At 50.1% G+C, this 13,852-nt stretch overlaps 2 protein-coding genes across 2 annotated transcripts; both read right to left on the minus strand.

Moving 5' to 3' along the window:
• Positions 1-969: 969 nt before the first annotated feature.
• LOC116265958 (probable E3 ubiquitin-protein ligase LOG2) lies at positions 970-7,091 on the minus strand. The gene is made up of 3 exons (XM_031646977.2): positions 5,596-7,091; positions 1,598-2,096; positions 970-1,298 (listed from the first exon to the last, which is right to left on the minus strand). The coding sequence occupies exons 1-3, from the start codon at positions 6,138-6,140 to the stop codon at positions 1,179-1,181; spliced, it is 1,164 nt and encodes a 387-aa protein (XP_031502837.1). The 5' UTR covers positions 6,141-7,091; the 3' UTR covers positions 970-1,178.
• Positions 7,092-7,442: 351 nt separating this feature from the next.
• LOC116265279 (uncharacterized) lies at positions 7,443-8,257 on the minus strand. Its single transcript, XM_031645833.1, has 2 exons — positions 8,132-8,257; positions 7,443-8,078 (listed from the first exon to the last, which is right to left on the minus strand). The coding sequence occupies exons 1-2, from the start codon at positions 8,255-8,257 to the stop codon at positions 7,443-7,445; spliced, it is 762 nt and encodes a 253-aa protein (XP_031501693.1).
• Between the last annotated feature and the right edge of the window lie 5,595 nt (positions 8,258-13,852).

Below are 13,852 nucleotides of genomic sequence, written 5' to 3' on the forward strand. Positions count from 1 at the left end.
CAGCCATCGATTCCTGGCGGAAATCAAGGCAGTCGTTGTGCTAATTAGGTCCGCAATCTTAGTTTCAGATATTCCTGCTAATAGTCCATGGTGTTGATATTGCGATTTTGTCAAGCCGCCGTCGGTCTTACACCCTTTATGTTTGCAGTTTGCACCCATTGAGTTCCATGAGCAGCCATGGAACACAAAAAATACATTATTGGGAATGCATGGAGAGTCCAATTCATGTGTTTTATAATCTGTTGTTCAATAAAATTCTGGCAGAATGACATTCATGTTATGACAGGTCCTGCTCCTGCCTATCGAACACCCTATGAGAGAACATTTGGTATTTCGATCTCATATGCCAGCAACAAGACCTAGTCTCATTGTTCCATTTGATGACAGTCCCAAGGGAATAACGAATACAATATCCATTTTCACGGCAAAACAAATATACTCTCAAGAATGCTCGACTGTGCAGATAACTATCTTTCAGGAAACGTTCGATAACATGAATATTGTGTTAATGATCCTTGAGTTTGTCGTAAAGATTGTCCCTGTTACTGCAAGGAACAAACAAGATATGAGAGGAACATCATTTTCGTGCCTGAGCAATCCACTTAAACGCTTTGCACCAAATTGCTTGAATGACATGGCAGCGTCATTTGCTGCCTTACAAACGGGTAATTTGTTGTCTTTCCCACACAGGGTAAAAGGTGTATGGCAGCGGCAGGCTTTTGACACGAAAATTTACTTCCTAGCACAATTTGATAAATTTAACTTTTGGCAATTGAAATTTCAGGATAACGTAACATGATATAGTGTGAAACTTCTTGTGAGCCCCACTCAACTTGGACACGAGAATTCACGCGCACAGCTGATACACTCTCTCTCTCTCTCTCCCCGAATGCTTTATCTTCCACACTTTTTTACCTCTCTCTCTCGTTGAATGCTTTTTCCCCCTGCTTCCCAGATGCTCCCTGCGCATTGAGAAACCCAGAACCATCCTGGCAGAACGGTTCATACGTGCATTGTTATACACCAAAGCCAACTAAGCAGTAGAACAAGGTTTTGCTAAAACATTTTCCAGCTTAGACAAAACCAATTGCTGAGAAATAGTGAACCAATTGCTTTGACAAGCCATGCATAAGATCAGTGGACATCTACTTCCAATGGATGCCGTCGCTGCGTCTCTTTCAACCATCTGCCATGTTGTTATTGACATTGATTTCCAGAAGCCATTCAATCGGCTGACGGCATATCGGACATCGGTTTGTCTGAAACCGAAGAACCTTGGCGCATTCGCTGCACATGCACTGAAAAAAAACAACAAAGCAATTAATGCAGTATCATTTCATAGAAATCCAGAAATTCGTTTCTCTCCAAAAATTAAGAGCATGAAACCATTAGATTTTATCGCAACACCTACAGACGCATTGAAAAAGAAAAACCAAAAGATCGATGGCTTTACACCAGCTGGAAGTAATTGTCACTAGTATTATTTTTGTCCTTGCCTTTATATTATTATTATTATTACTACTGCTACTACTAAGGCAGGCCTGTTGCCAATGCTGCTGGCGCAATTCAAAAGAAACAATTGAACTAATGGACTTACCATGTGCCGGCAGGGAAGAACAGTCGTATCCCGAGGCTCTGATAGGCAAATTACACATTCTTTCCCTTGGTCGCTTCCATCAAAATCGTTATCAACTGAGTTTCCAATACCATATATCTCCTGCAATTCATACCTTGTGGAGTTCACCCAAAGTATTTGCTTGACCACCCTAACTTGATACTTATCCTTTTCTTGCTTCTCAAAGACGGCCTGAGTAATTTGTGAATTTATTATAGCTGGGATATGCTTTCCAGCCACCCCATTGTCATCATCGGTTGGAGATGCGTCTGCCTTCACTGCAAGTGGAAATACGTCTCCATCACCTTTACATAACTCATCATCTTGAAATAGGGAAAAATCAATTCCAGTTCCTGAAGGCTGCCTAAATTTCTGACCAAGACCTTCCTTGAAAGAAACAGTTACAGGTTCACATAGATTCTGTTTCACTGATGTCAAGCTACAATCACTCCCTTCTTTTGCAAAGAAAAGAATGCTTATTCTGCCACCAAATAGAATGAAAAAGTTCAATATTTCTCAACAACAAAATTTTGCAAAAGAAAATTCCTAGATTATCTACAAAAGGGCAACGGAGAAGCAAAATAATCAGATAATCATATGCAACGGTGATAGGTACTCTTGGGAACATGGTAAGGCAGCTGCATAGATCTCAAATATGTCCTCAAATGTCTAATTCATTGGCTTTTGGAAATACCTGGTTCATTTATTTGTCTTAGAACTTATTTTTCTTTTCCACTGTTTTTCTAAAGCTTCAAAGTTCAAACTAATTACCACCGAAGAGGGCAGACTTTGCTTTACTCTGTTTGTTTTATCACAGAAATTGCTGTTTCCTTTTGTCTGCAAATTGCTAGTGACTTCAATAGGAAGTTTAGGTTGATGATTAATGTAAAAGACCAAAAAAAAAAAAAGTAATTGGATGGGTAAGGGCAAATTTGTCAACCATATAAATGATAGAGAGCACTCCTCTTTCGCTTAGCTCTTCTAACCGTATCCAACAGCATTTGTTTTCAGTTGAACACTGACTTTTCTTAGCTCCAAGGTCGGTCTCTAACAGTAACATCCAATAGTGAAGACATCGAGGCTTAGGTCCCATCCAGACATTAACTTCAGCCTTTTTCCTGTAAATTAACATCTCAAGTACATGTCGAATACCATGGAACAAACATGGAGCACAGCTGCACAGCATGCAGGACTGTTTCTTCTTGGTGAATTGAGGGTGAAGGCTCATATAGGACTAGTAATACAGCATGAGTTACCTCTTCTGTCCTTTTGGATTCTGTCAGATGCCGGTTTTAACTTTTAACTTTTAAGTGTACCAATCGATGCTTACTTGTACTGCTGTACTAAAAAAAGCTGCGATCATAAGTGCTGTTCAGTCATCCAGGAGAGTGTAGAAGAGCTGTAAAGTAAGACTGTCAACCACGTCGGATATGCTAACACCTTTTTTCTCCTTCATGACACACAGTACTGTGGATGCTGTCGGATAAGAAGCTCCTTTTGGTAAACGATTTTTTCAAAAAAAGTTAAGTGGGCTTCTAAGGCTATACCAGTTGTTGACAGTATTGAAGTCATCAAGGACTAGGGTAGACAATAACATGCTGAACTGAAGCCAAAATCCATACATGAGAAGCTCCACAGAGAGCATTTTCAGATTTCAAGTATTAATTCAATGGAACAAATCATAGTTTCAACTTTCAAGATCAATGGACTTAGCTCTGTTAGCCTGAGAGAAAGTAGAGCATAACCAGACAATCCTTTGTTCCTTAGTTGGAAAATCAAGAGATCACACAAAAAGATCCCAAATATGCAAACTAGAGAAAGGAGAATTCTATCAATAATATCTTTGTTACTTCAACCAGTTCATTCCAAGATATTCAAAACCTTTATGATGTGCAAACCGCCGACAAGTTCAGGACACAACAGTTAAAGAAGCATTTGAGCTAGTCACTACAGAGTCCTAGTCGTAGTCACTAAGCCTTCACTTTGTGTGCATATCCAAAAAAGAGAAATATTGCCAAAACACAAGCGATTCAGGATAACGTATGAACATCATCAGGATAGGAGGTCTGTCAATGATGAAGACACAAATAATTGGGATTAAGGGTAATCACACGAAGTTTGAGTCAGGAAAAATGTGTTTTAGAAAAAAAAATTAAAAATGCAAAAAACAAAGGCAAAAAATGTGTTCTAAAAAAAGCCAAAGCAAAAAAAGGGATTTTTACCCTTTTTTCATTTTGTACACTTTTTCTTTCTTTTTTTTCGTTTTTTCACATATTTTTATATTTTTTCCTTTTTCACGTTTTTTTACATTTTTTACTACCACATTTTACTTTCAAGATTTTTTTTGAAACAGAGCGATCTGACATCTCTAGTTACTTTAAAACAAACCCCACAAAGAGCAAATTCCTTAATCCATAAACAGGCACATAGGACAGTATGGTGCTTCAAGAGCTATACTTGTTTAGATAATGAGCTTGCAAGGATAAAGAACCAGCTTGCATTTGGCTGCATAAGAGTTCATCTGTCTAGACAAAGCTATTCCAGGAGAATCAATAGGCAAACTCCCATCAATGTACAGGGGAGATAGATCAAATGTTGCACATGTTCTTACTGAGAGCATGAGATCCATCACCAATGAATGTTGAGGTTGTGTCTATCAGCTTATTACTACCTGAAACACCCTGCTGGATCTTTTGCTGGTTCCTTTTACCCAGGTTTGTCATGATTGCTCAGGCTGTCTCTCATCTTCACATTGATGGCAATATTCCTGTATAATGCCCCTTTAACTGTTTTCAGTTCTCCTCTAATTCACTGGACATGGTGGTTCTTTTGTACATTCTGCATACAACATTCTTTTATAAGGGTTGGGGGGACCAGTCCAGCACTCTCCATTAGAAAGAAAACACCATGCAACAAGTATATAAAGGTCCCACTCTGCTTCACAGAACTGGATCTCCTTTAAAGATGGATATCAACGTGCCGGAACTTATACAAACTGGATGTGGCACTACACAGCTCCTAGAAAATGCCTCTTAATCAATGCCCAGAGCATATCAAACAGATTCTATTTTTATCATTCTCTAAGTACAAAAGCCAATCATTGATTACAGCTACCATCCAGATACTGCTGCCACATTGTTACACATCAAGTCCATAGTAAGAACTAAGAACCACTTCAATAGAACTAGAACAGGATACTCTAAGTCAGACGACCTTCAGGAATATTGTCTCCATTTTAACAAAAGATAGCGGGTCTTAGTTCCAATAATACAGGATCGATTACAGCCAACCCCATTCCTAAATTGGGAAAGCGCCATTAACACACATTCATAATCGGCAAAAGACTGACTCATCACATATAACAAACTGTGTCGCCTTCAGCTTCAACTTCCATGTTCAGGAGGAAGAACTTGAACTTTGTCACCTCTAGTTTCAAATTAGACAACACATTCATTGCACGACTTGTGATAAAAAAGGTTTTGAACATCGCATGGCGTGCTACAATATTGTAGGATTTCTAAGCACTATTACAGCCAATTGAAGACTTATATAAACTAAAACAAGAGGTCCCAAAGGAATATGAAGTTATAAATCAACCATATACAAACTCAGAATAATTTTATAACAAAACAGACAGAGTGGAATATGCAAAATCACAAACTAAAGAATACAGGTCAATCGTATTCACAGTCTTCTATGAGTGATCTCCTACTAATGCATATCAATCTAAAACACCCATAAGACGCACGGGTAGAGAGAGAAAAAAGAAAAGAAAAGAAAAGAGAAAAGGTTATTAACGTGTCAACAAATAAGAAGCACCAGAAGCCAAATAGCTGATCACCCTTGGCTCTCACATATCATGATAGTTATGCAAACGTAAAAGGAAGAAACCTAAAATAACAGACTAGCAAGAGAAAGCGGGACGAAAATAAACGCGAGAAGATCTGCATGCATGTTAATAGGATGTGCAAAAAGATCACCTCCCGGCAATCGTGGCATCAAAAGTGAAAGCCACAAGAAAGTGCCCCGGGTTCTGGTCATCGGGCTCCATATGAAGCGTCTCCTTCTTCAAATTGACGTCGTTGCGAATGGTAACGGCCTTCTGGTGCTCCACATAGGGCATAGAAACATTTGGGACATGGCTAGTATTGGTCCGTTGCTGCACCTCGGAATATGCCCAATTAGCCATCGCGTTGTCCTGAGGATACTGGGAATGGTGGTGGTGGTGTCGGTGGTCGTAGGTAGAGGATAAAGGAGAGGGCACGGAGGGAGGGCGGTAACCCTGGTAATGGAAGTACTGAGGTTGAGAATTCGGATTCAGGTTTTGGGGTTGGGGATGAGGGTACGAGCTAGGAAAAGGAGTTGATGCGGCAAAAACATATCGGTTTCCCTGAATTTCAGGATGCTGAGGACGGTGAGCAGGAGGTTGGAGAGAATTTGAGGGAGAAGGAGGGTGTTGTTGCTGCTCGTAACGCGCGCCGCTTCTCCGTCTGTTACCGCCTCCACTGCTGCTTACATTACCCATGACGATCGGCTCAAAAACTTCGCCAACAACACGCCTTTCTCTGTTTTAGTGTTTCCGTCGACACAGCCGCCGCGAGAGAGAGAGAGAGAGAGAGCCAATTTGTTTTGGAAACCAAAGGAGAAAGAGAAGGGCGAAAGCAAGGCCAGAGGATCGAGAATGTTGGGAAAAGGAAAGTGGCCTCTGCTTTACCTTTTCGGGTTTGTTCCCTTCTGTTTTTTGGGTCTCTCTCTCTCTCTCACCATGATCTTCGATAAACCAAGACGGAATTGGATTCTCGGTGATAGTCCGCCGACAAATTTAGGCTTTTTAAATGGAAAACTTACGGGCTTCAACTGTAAACGTTTGTTTTCGAAACCAAGCCCTCCTCCGTGACCACGCGTTTAACATTAACCACAGCGGGAAGGGTCCATCAAAGTCGACCTGATCGTCCACCCCCCACACCTTCGCGGCAAGATCATCTTAGGCGACGTCACCGTCGAGGACGGACGCACTGCAACCTCTCGCATGGTGTTGCGACCCAAAGCCGAGAGGGATGCCGTAGGCAGTCGTTCGTGATCGCTGATCGCCAAGATCTCGCACGGGGGAGGAGTTCTCCAATGTAACAGTAACCTGTCCACGGTGAAGGGGAAACGCAGGGAGAAATGGAACCGGCAGGGAGGCTTTCGGATGATCGAGCAATGGATTTGGCGTCGGATGGATGGAAGGGATCGACGGGATGCGTGTGGGTGGCTTCCGGATGGAGTCTCCTTCGCTGGAATGGGCGTCAGTCGATGGAGATCACCAGCTCGGCGGCCATGGCTGCTGGAAATGGAGAAGAACAGGGAGAGGAGGAAGATAATGAAAATGGCAATCTCATTGATGAAGAAGATAGAGATCCAAGGTGGCTGCCGTCGGAAAGAACATCTGGCGACCTTCTGGCAAAGCTTTCAGGAATCTGCCCTCTTGGGAATCCTCTTCTTGCATAAACTCTCAACAATGGCTTCCTCCCCTTGTATAGAGGAGGAAGACGATGGCCTCCCATGCTCGGGTGAGAGGTGGCCGACCAAACCGTCCCGGTTCGACAGTCGGGGGCGGTGACTCGCCCGAGTCCTCAAAGACCCGGGTCCAAAACTGAGACGATAAGAAATGCGGGTCCGGACCCCAGTCCGGATCCCCCAAAAAAAATCCGCGCCAGGATCCATTAGACTACGCATGGATCCGGGTCTACAAAAATGACGGGCCGACCTGCCTCACAACTCCGGATCTGTGTCCGGTTATTCCCAACGTGTCCCCTCTATACAGTGTCTCGCCTATAGCGTGGTGTCAGGCGTCACAAGGTGGGCGTGTCCCGTCAAAGGGACACGCGTGTCCCGCTGAGCTCTCTCTGGCCGCCTGTTTGCCTATCTCGGCCCGGCCCTCTCGGCCGGGCGCTGCCGCTGCCGAGCGCCCTCGGCCGGGCGCTGCTGCGCCCGCTCGTCCGCCTGTGGCCGTGCTGCCTGATGCGTCGCCCGCGGGCCCGTCGGCCAGCCCGCCGGGCGCTCTGGCGTCGCTCGGCGGTGGCTGTGGGTCGACTGGGCAGTAGCCAGCGCCGCTGCCACCTGTCTCGTCTGCCTCTGGCCGCAGCTCGGCCGGATACTGCTCGGCGGTCTCGCCATCCTCGGCACCCCCTGTCTGCGCCCCTGCCCGGGCGATGGAGGCCAAGCCTCTCGGCGCGTCCTGCCCTGTCTTCCGCGTCCTTTGTTGGGCCGCGAGACTAGCTTCCCGCGGCTGCTCCTGAGCGACGTCAAGCTCTCCGCCACAAACTGTAACCTCCCTCTGAGCTGACTCGGGGTCTCTACCTCGTCCTCCTGGCGCGTGGCCTGCTCCGCCTGTGGGCTGCGCACGGCCCGGCGCCCTGGCGTGGCCGGCTGTGGCCCTCTTCGTGGACGCCGAGGGATGGCCCGTATCAGATCCATCCCCCTTAGATGGAGCATGTCCCCATGCTCCTACAGCAGGATATGTCTCGGCCAGACCGTTGGCGTCCTCCCAAGTGGGACCTCCCTCGCGACCGTCCCACTCCACCAAATACTCCCGGCGAAGCTCGCCGTCTCGTCGTACCCTGCGGCTACGTAGCAGCCTCCACGGCAGGGCGGGCTCATCCGGGGTCTGAGTAGTGTCCGTGGGCGGGGCTCCGTGGTGCGGCTTGAGCCTCTCCACGTGAAAAAACAGGGTGCACTCGGGCGTCTGCTGGTAGTGCTAGGCGGTAGGCGGCCTTGCCGTGGCGCGCCTCTACCCGGTAAGGCCCGAAGTACCTCGGTAGTAGCTTCGAGTACGGTCAGCCGAACAGGGTCTTCTGCCCCCTGGGCAGGCGTTTGAGCCACGCCCAATCCCCAACACTAAACTGGCGCTCTGCTCGGCCTTTATCGTGTTGCTGCTGCATGCGGCTGCGTGCCCTCTCCAGATTGGTGCATAGCACCCTCAGTATCTCATCACGATCACACAAGCTGCGCTCAAGGTCGTCCTCGCCTGCTAGACCTGGCTCGTAGCTCCTCAACGTGGGCAGGGGTCGCCCATAGACAGCCTGGAAGGGAGTCATCCCTATCGAAGAGTGTGGGCTGGTGTTATACGCCCACTCGCACCACGAAAGGTACTTGGCCCAAGTCGACGGCCTGTGCCCTGAAAAGCTCCGCAGATAGGTCTCTATGGTGCGGTTCACCACCTTAGTCTGTCCGTCGGTCTGGGGGTGGTGGGCCGAACTAAAGAGCACCTTGGTGCCAGCCAACCGCGTGTACTCTCTCCAAAAATCGCTGATGAACACACTGTCCCTGTCGCACACCATCGTGCGGGGCATGCCGTGATGCCTCCCAATCCACTCCTGGTAGGTCTCAGCGACAAGACGGGCCGAGTAAAGACGAGGTAATGCTGCAAAGTGCCCGTGCTTGGTGAGCCGGTCCACCACCACAAGTATAGCCTCCTTCCCATCTGAACGAGGGAGGGTGTCTATAAAATCCATGGAGACGTCCTCCCATGGCCGGTCTGGTATAGGCAAGGGGCAAAGGTGCCCGGGTGTCTTGGCTGCCTCGTACTTTTCGCGCTGGCATATGGGGCAGCTCCTCACAAAATGGGCAACGTCGGCTTTAAGCCCTTTCCACCAAAAATCGGCGGCCACCCTAGCTCGGGTCTTCTCACGCCCCTCGTGGCCCATGGCAGGCAAGTCATGGTGGTGACGGATCAGCTCTTGGCACAAGGAATGCCCTTTCGGAATGACGACCTTGCCTTCTCGGTAGAGAAGGCCCTCTCGGGCTGAGTACAGCGGAATGCTGCCCGGGTTCGCCTGCACGGAGGATAGGAGGAGCCGTAAGGTGTCGTCCTCCCTCTGGGCCGCTCGAATACGGTCCCATAGGCGTGTAGTAGGGGCTGACATGGTGAAAAACGCCTCAGGAGCTCGTGAAAGTGCGTCGGTCGCGGAGTTGTCCACTCCTCTCTTGTACTCAATCGAAAAATCATAGCACAAGAGTCGGGCTATCCACCTCTACTGAGTGGGGGTGGATATACGCTGAGCTAACAAGTACTTGAGGCTGACGTGGTCAGTCCTCACCACAAAGCGCTGTCCAAGGAGGTAGGGCCGCCACTTCTCGACGGCGACGACTATGACCAACATCTCCCTCTCGTAAGTAGAAAACTGGTTGGTGCGTCGGTTGAGGGCCTTGCTTATGTAGGCAATGGGATGCCTATCCTGACTCAGTACTGCCCCAATCCCAGCCTCGCAGGCGTCTGTCTCCACCACAAATGTCTTGGAGAAGTCTGGCAGGAATAGCACGGGAGCGGTGGTCATGGCCACCTTGAGCTGCTCAAACGCCCCTCTAGCGTCCTCGGTCCACTCCCAACCACCCTTCTGGAGCAAACGGGTGAGTGGAGAAGCTATGTGCCCGTAACGTCGGATGAACCGACGGTAGTACCCTGTAAGCCCAAGAAATCCCCTTACCTCCCTAGGGGATCGAGGTATAGGCCAATCCAACATGGCCTCAATCTTCGCAGGGTCGGCCTTGACCCCCTCGGTCGTGACGATATGCCCAAGATAGGCGACCTCAGACTGACCAAAGCTGCACTTGGTCTGCTTCGCATACAACTGGTGCTCCCTGAGCAACTCCAACACGGTCCTAAGGTGTCTGATGTAGTCCTCAAGAGTGGCGCTGTAGATGAGGACATCGTCAAAGAAAACAAGGACCCCTTTGCGAAGGTGGGCTCTGAAAATGTCGTTCATGCACCGCTGGAAGGTGGCTGGTGCATTGGTCAAGCCGAATGACATCACCAAAAACTCGAAGTGTCCGTCGTGGGTGCGGAAGGTCGTCTTGAAAATATCCTCAGACGCCATCCGAATCTGAAAGTAACCGGACCGTAGATCAATCTTCGAGAAGTATCGTGCACCCGAGAGCTCGTCCAAGAGCTCGTCAATCACGGGTATAGGATGCTTGTCCTTGAGCGTGGCCTCGCTGAGGGCTCGGTAATCCACGCAAAATCACCACGAACCGTCGTGCTTCTTCACTAGAAGCACCGGAGAAGAGAAGGCACTCGAAGAGGGTCGGATGAGTCCCTCCCGTAACATGTCTCGAACCTGCTTCTCTAACTCGCTCTTCTGAGCGTGGGCATACCGGTAAGGCCTAACACAAACTGCTGTGGTACCAGGGACAAGCTGTATGTGGTGGTCGTGAGCCCGTGGCGGAGGCAGCCCCTTGGGCTCTCGGAAAACGTCAGTGAACTCCCCCAAAAGAAGTGAAACGGGCTGCGGCGTCTCTCCTTGGACGGCTGGCTGCTCATCCACGCAAGACAAAAGGAGGTAGGCCGGCTCTTGGGCCTGTAGCGCTCAAAGGGCCTCCTTGGGCTGAACCGGTCCGTCTAGAGCCCTCAAAGTGACATGTTGCCCGTCGGCACGGGGAAACTTCAAGGTCATTTCCTTGAAGTTGAATGTGATCTCGTCAAGCGCCTTGATCCACTGAACCCCAAGAATGATGTCTGTGCCACACTGAGCTAGAACAAAAAGGTCTACCCGAAAGTCCGTGTCCTGAATTCTGATACTGACGTCTTCACACACCTCGCGACAAGGAATACGGGCACCGTCCCCCACCATGACCTCAAAAGGAGGGTAAGCCTTGAGCTTATAACCTGAAGATATAGCTACCGGCCGACTAATGAAGTTGTGCGTCGCACCGATATCTACAAGGACCAGCACCCTTACGCCTCCAACTGTCCCTTCGATCCTCATAGAATTAGGCGTAGGGGGCCGAGAGATAGAGAAATACGCCTGTGGAACCAATGCCTGTCGGTCGGTGGGCTCTCCCTTGTCGGCGTCGACATGCTCGGGTGGAGCGTCCCCTCTAGGGCTATCGGCGGTCTCCTCATCCTCTAGCACGTGATACATCATGTTTGCCCGACACTTATGTCCTCTCACGTACTTCTCAGGACAATAGAAGCACATACCCTGTTTGATCCTCTCCTCACGCTCTTGTGGTGTGATGATTTTAACCCATGGAGGAAGTGGCTTGCGCGGGGAGCTGGCCGGCGAATATCGGTCGGGCGTGCGAGGCCTCGGCTGGGGTAGCCGTGAAGGTGAAAGCGAGGGCCGGCCTTGGCTAGGCGCGCCCAGGCTGGCTAGCCGATGGTACGCGGCCAGCCGGCGGATCTTCTCCTCAATCTTATTCGCCCTCTTATAACATTCTTTCAATCGTTGAGGGCGGTCCGTCATCAATTCTAGCTTGATGTCCTCACCAGGGCCTCCAATAAAACTCGAAATAAGGGCTTCCTCGGGCCAAGCGTGCACCATGCTAGACAAATCCTCAAATCGGGCTTGGTAGTCCTTAACGGAACCCGTTTGATACAAAGCCTTGAGCTCAATCTCGTAGTCATGAAACGCGGACTCTCCAAAGCGATCAAGGACTTCTTGGACCAACTCTTCCCAATGAGGCTCGGGTAGCCCCCTATAGTTCCAATTGTACCACCTCATGGCCTCTCCTTCGAAGTGACATACGGCTATCGACACCCATAGATCTCGTGGCACTTGCTGGCATAGAAAATATTGGTGGGTCTTGTAGGTCTACTCTTGTGCGTCTTGCCCACCAAACTTGGGAAAATCCAAACGCATCCATGGTATGGCGCGAAACCGCTCTTCGCGCGGGTCATCCCTAAAGGGATTCAAGTTGACGCGCCCGTAGAGTGGCTGGCGTCGGTGACCGTGGTGAGGAGGAGCCTCCCGAGGTGAATCAAGTCCAGCAAACTCACCGGGGTAATCCTGCATTGGCTCGGGTGGAGCGCCCGGTCCGAATCGAGGAAGAAGCTCGTCGAAGGCCCTAACATTCTGCCGCCACCTCTCTGCCCGCGTTTGGCCGTGTCCCCTAAAGGCCCCTCTGCCCGCATGCTGTCCCAACCTTGGCGGCTGTCGCTCGGAAGGCATCTGATCGAATGGCCCGGGGTCCCGCTGGCCGAAATCCCCCCGTTCGAACGCTCTTGCCGGCATACCGCCGGTTTGATAGGCCTCATTACTCCTAGCGCTGGGTGACCTTCCCCTATCTTCTTTATCCGCGGGGGTGTCCGTGTTGGCCCAACTTTTGGGGTCGGGTGGAGTCAAGTGATGGCTCCCCTGGCTCTCGGCTGGCCACCCAAGAGAATAATCCCCTTGACGGTCTTGGGCTCGGGAAGGAGCGTGAGGCCCTCTTTGCCCCATATTCGGGTCCCTATGGGAGGGCTCCCCGAACTCGTAATGGCCTCGTCTCATCCCTCTTCCGTCGGGGTTAGGGTCGTCCCTAGCCCATTGGCTGGTGGCCTCCAAGTGATCGACCCTCTCTCGCACTTGCCGTAGGGCTGCTCCCATATCGGCTCCAAATCGGCTCATCATTTGGTTGATGTTATCTTGGAACATCATTCCAAATGTCTCAAATTGCTGGCTCAACTCAGATCTCAACACATTCAAGTCGGTGTTTGCAGTTCGGGAGGAGTACGTCTCTCCTCGTGGCTGTCGCTCGGCCGCGCCCTGCACGGTCGTTACGTCCTCATGCGCCTCGGTATCCTCGGCAACCATAGGCGCTTTATCTTTAGCGCCCTTAGCCATCGCGTAAAAATGGCTGCTCGCTGCCCGCTGTGGTCGACCGATCGCCCGCGCTACGCTGCCCTCCTCGGCTAGCATCTCCCGCCTATCACGTGTGGCCGGGCCGGGATGGCCGACTACACCTCTCTGCTCGGCAGGTCGTCGGCCTGCCGCCCGTCCGCGCTATCACCGTCGCGCGTCGCCTGCGCCGCTGTCGCTGGCCGGAGTCGTCTCGCGGCCTGTCTACCGCGCCTAGGCCGGGTATCGCCTACGACCGCTGCTGTTAGCTGCCTTCGTCCCTCGGCTCTACGGCTAAGCCCAGGTCGCCTCTCGTCTACGGCTGTCACTGCTCGGCCGGCGTCGACCTGGTGTCCGACGTCGCTCGCGTGGCCTGCCGCGCTGCACTGCTCGGTTGTCGCTGGTGGCAGTCTGCCCCAAACTGCCCAGCTGGTCGTCCCCCTCACTGTCACGGCTGGCTGGCGAAGTTCACTGCCTGACCACTGCCGGGAAATACAGAGATGCTGCTCCTAACTCACAAGGATGGCTCGTACAAGTGTTTCCCGGCTTGTCAAAGCCCTAGCTAGCCCGGAGGAGTACAAAACCCAGCCCAACCTCACAACAAGGACTCTCAAGAGTTTGGTGGCTTTAATATTACAAATGCGTTCGATACATGGAT

Source organism: Nymphaea colorata, chromosome 12 (genome assembly GCF_008831285.2).
Source record: "Nymphaea colorata isolate Beijing-Zhang1983 chromosome 12, ASM883128v2, whole genome shotgun sequence".
Taxonomy (NCBI): Eukaryota; Viridiplantae; Streptophyta; class Magnoliopsida; order Nymphaeales; family Nymphaeaceae; genus Nymphaea; species Nymphaea colorata.

Coding starts and splice junctions, on each gene's coding strand:
- LOC116265958 (XM_031646977.2), bottom strand. CDS start 6,140: ATGGGTAATGTAAGCAGCAGTGGAGGCGGTAACAGACGGAGAAGCGGC. Junction 2,097..5,595: donor GATGCCACGATTGCCGGGAG/GTGATCTTTTTG, acceptor ATTTGGTGGCAG/AATAAGCATTCTTTTCTTTG. Junction 1,299..1,597: donor TTCTTCCCTGCCGGCACATG/GTAAGTCCATTA, acceptor GTTTTTTTTCAG/TGCATGTGCAGCGAATGCGC.
- LOC116265279 (XM_031645833.1), bottom strand. CDS start 8,257: ATGAGCCCGCCCTGCCGTGGAGGCTGCTACGTAGCCGCAGGGTACGAC. Junction 8,079..8,131: donor CACTTGGGAGGACGCCAACG/GTCTGGCCGAGA, acceptor GCTCCATCTAAG/GGGGATGGATCTGATACGGG.